The sequence below is a fragment of the Caenorhabditis briggsae genome (genome assembly GCF_000004555.2).
Source record: "Caenorhabditis briggsae complete genome, chrI, whole genome shotgun sequence".
NCBI classification, from domain to species: Eukaryota; Metazoa; Nematoda; class Chromadorea; order Rhabditida; family Rhabditidae; genus Caenorhabditis; species Caenorhabditis briggsae.
In genome coordinates this window covers 8,369,874-8,372,717 of record NC_013489.2, presented here as the reverse complement: position 1 = coordinate 8,372,717, position 2,844 = coordinate 8,369,874, and the positions used below count along the sequence as shown (strand labels likewise).

At 37.4% G+C, this 2,844-nt stretch overlaps 2 protein-coding genes across 2 annotated transcripts in view; one reads left to right on the top strand and one right to left on the bottom strand.

Moving 5' to 3' along the window:
- Positions 1-1,345, top strand: part of CBG25304 — a gene marked incomplete at both ends in the record, with an annotated part of 2,043 nt that extends 698 nt beyond the window's left edge. Inside the window, 2 exons of the mRNA XM_045238510.1 lie at positions 636-648; positions 1,139-1,345. Coding sequence (XP_045099265.1) covers positions 636-648; positions 1,139-1,345 — 220 coding nt within the window. The remainder of the gene's footprint in view (positions 1-635; positions 649-1,138) is intronic.
- Positions 1,346-1,474: 129 nt separating this feature from the next.
- On the bottom strand, positions 1,475-1,984 carry CBG12206 (the record flags this gene model as incomplete). Its single annotated transcript, XM_002639807.1, has 3 exons — positions 1,475-1,615; positions 1,730-1,838; positions 1,881-1,984. The coding sequence occupies 3 exons, from the start codon at positions 1,982-1,984 to the stop codon at positions 1,475-1,477; spliced, it is 354 nt and encodes a 117-aa protein (XP_002639853.1).
- Between the last annotated feature and the right edge of the window lie 860 nt (positions 1,985-2,844).

Below are 2,844 nucleotides of genomic sequence, written 5' to 3'. Positions count from 1 at the left end.
ATCATGAAAAACCGTGCCAGGGTTGCAAATTAGGCTCCGCCCCCGACTCCGCATTTTTTATCCTCCCAGTTGATGTGCTCTCTAGATATGGATTACTGTAGTTTCTTTTTTTGCCACCAAAGTCGAGAAAATTCAAAACGTATTCACTATGTAGAAAATTTATGTTCAGGCTAGCAGATGGTAGATTATCATGTTCCGAATCTCATCATATGTCGGATGCTGAAAGATGTGTGTAAGTTATAAAATATATTATTCTGGTACAAGAAATTGGAGCAGTGGAAGAGAAACTCCAGTGGCCGTGGCCGAATGTCCCACAACAACAACTACTGTAACCTAAAAACTTTTTTCAGATTTTTCAGCGAAAATAATAGAAAAATCGACGAGTAACAGACGAAAAAAGATATCTCTTACAGTGCGTTGCAGGTTCTTACGCCCACCTATGTTTAGGGTTATAACTTGAGAGCTGTTAGAGGTATCGGCCTAATTTTTTAAAAATCGGATTTGGCACAACACATTACATCGAGTGGACAATTTTTGTAATGAAACCTTGAAAACTACCAGAGTTATCTGAAAAGTCTGAAAATATGCCTTTCGCAACCGTTGCAAGTTTATACGTCCACTTCAAAAATCAGTAGATCACGACCTCCAGCGTCCAATTTTGATTCCTCCTTCTTGGAAACGAGCTTGGGAAAGAGAAATGAAATGGAAGATGTAAAAAAATGGATTTATTGACAAGAGAAATTTCAAACATAGATATTCCTGAACATATCAACAAAAATTATGAAAAATGACAAGTTACAAAAGTGTACTGATTAGCCAGACTTTCGTCTGTTGATCCCTTTCGCCACGTAGAGGCTCAGTACATGAAAGGGAAAATGGGTTTTCACTGGGGGAAAACACCAACACAAAACCCCTGTCTCCGAGGAGACAGTTTTCTAATTTTCAATAGTTCTTTTTCACTGCTAAAAAGCTATACGATCGCTATTTATTGTTTTTGTTCATTTGTTTTTTTTCTTAGATTGAGTCTTTTGCAAAAGGGGGAACGTTCAGTGAAAATGAATTCACCTAGCTATGAACCACCAAACATGGCGACCGTGAGGGCCTTTTGTAACTTTTTTCGCATCCGAACAATCGAAAGAAAAAAGGGGAGTACGATGAATTCGAACTTTCGCGAAATCGAACTGTCCCGAAATCGAACTCGTTCGAATTAGAACTGTCCCTTTTTCGAACACGCCCAGAACAGAACAAGAACGGAATCGAACTGTTCCAACTCGAACTGATTCGGTGTCGAACTGTCCCGAATTGGAACTCTGTTAGCAACAGAGCGCGCTTGCATTACCTTTGAAAATTTCAAGTTTTCTCCAGAAAAAAATCATTTTTACAACAAAAAAAAGCATTTTTATTTGAATACAGTGAGGAAAAAACAATTTGAAAATAGAAAATATGTGTTTAAAAAAGAAAGAATTCATGACTTTTAAACAGAATGGGCGTCGAAGATGGTGTCTAATAAATTAAGACCAGTCAAAGGCATAATTGGCGGGATTGGCTGATTTATTAGCGTCTTGATGAGTCTCCCGTCCTTCAATGCGTTGGTGAGTTTTCTGTTTCGATTCACCTGAAGTGTAGTAAAAAATCAATTTAGGTGTTCAAGAGTAGAAACAGACCTGGAAATTCGGATTTAGTTTCAACTCTTTCCAATCCATCTTTGTATGCTAACTTCACTACTAACTTCACTTCTGACAAAATCCTCGTCGTGTCTCGCATGCTGATTTTTAACAGTGAACGTGTTGTTCATTCTGTCGAAATGATAAGCTGCATCACATCGAGCTCGTCTTTCTCTGGAAAAAATATTGTTTTATAGTAATGCTGCAATTTTTTACCGCTCGACACAGTAAAAAAGCTCTGTTCCATTTTTGTTCATTTTTTTGAAACGCATTGCATATCCTTGAACTTGAACGATCGGCTTGTTTTTACGAGAAGCCATTTTCTGTAAAGTTTATATTCTCGAAACGGGAAGAGAAATTCGCAAAATATCCAAAATAAGTGAAAAAAGTTATTTTCTGGAGAAAACATGCAAAATTTGTTGACAAAAATAATTTTAAAAAAGCAAGCGCGCCCTGTTGCTAACAGAGTTCCAATCCGGGACAGTTCGACACCGCACAGTTCGAATTTATAGCAGTTCGATTCCGTTCTTGTTCTGTTGTGGGCGTGTTAGAAAAAGGTACAGTTATGATTCGATCGAGTTCGATTTGGGGACAGTTCGATTTCGCGAAAGTTTGAATTCATCGTACTCCCGAAAAAAGCAAATGAAACAATAAACAGCGTACGCAGGGAGCTTCAGGGAAGTCAAATAGTGCTAGTGAAAATTATCAAACTAATTTAAAAAATGGGATTTCCCAAAGGATTGTTTTTTCTTCAATACGTGGAATTTTTTCACCGTGGACAGAGGTAGGGGGCGTGACCTAATATTGATCAATTTAAAGATTTATTGCGTAAAATGTGAAAAATTTCAAAAACCTCGAAAATCAAAAGTAGATCTACGTAACCCATTAAAAAAACTGAAAAACTAAGGACGAACGAGTAAAAACTAGGTTGAATCACGCCGAAGGCGCATTATCTGTTGTTTTATTTATTGGGCAATTATCTCGGTTCCTATAAAAGATACTCGAAATGGATCAACTAATAAAATGTTAGTGGTATACCACTGTCTTGATCACTTTTGAGACATTTCTAACCCCTAAATTTAATGACTTCAAGTTTCAGCTTCTGGTTGATACCGTTACACGACTTCAAAGAGTTTAAGATGTCAGTAATGGTAGATAGTTGGGATCCTGGGTGCAGGAC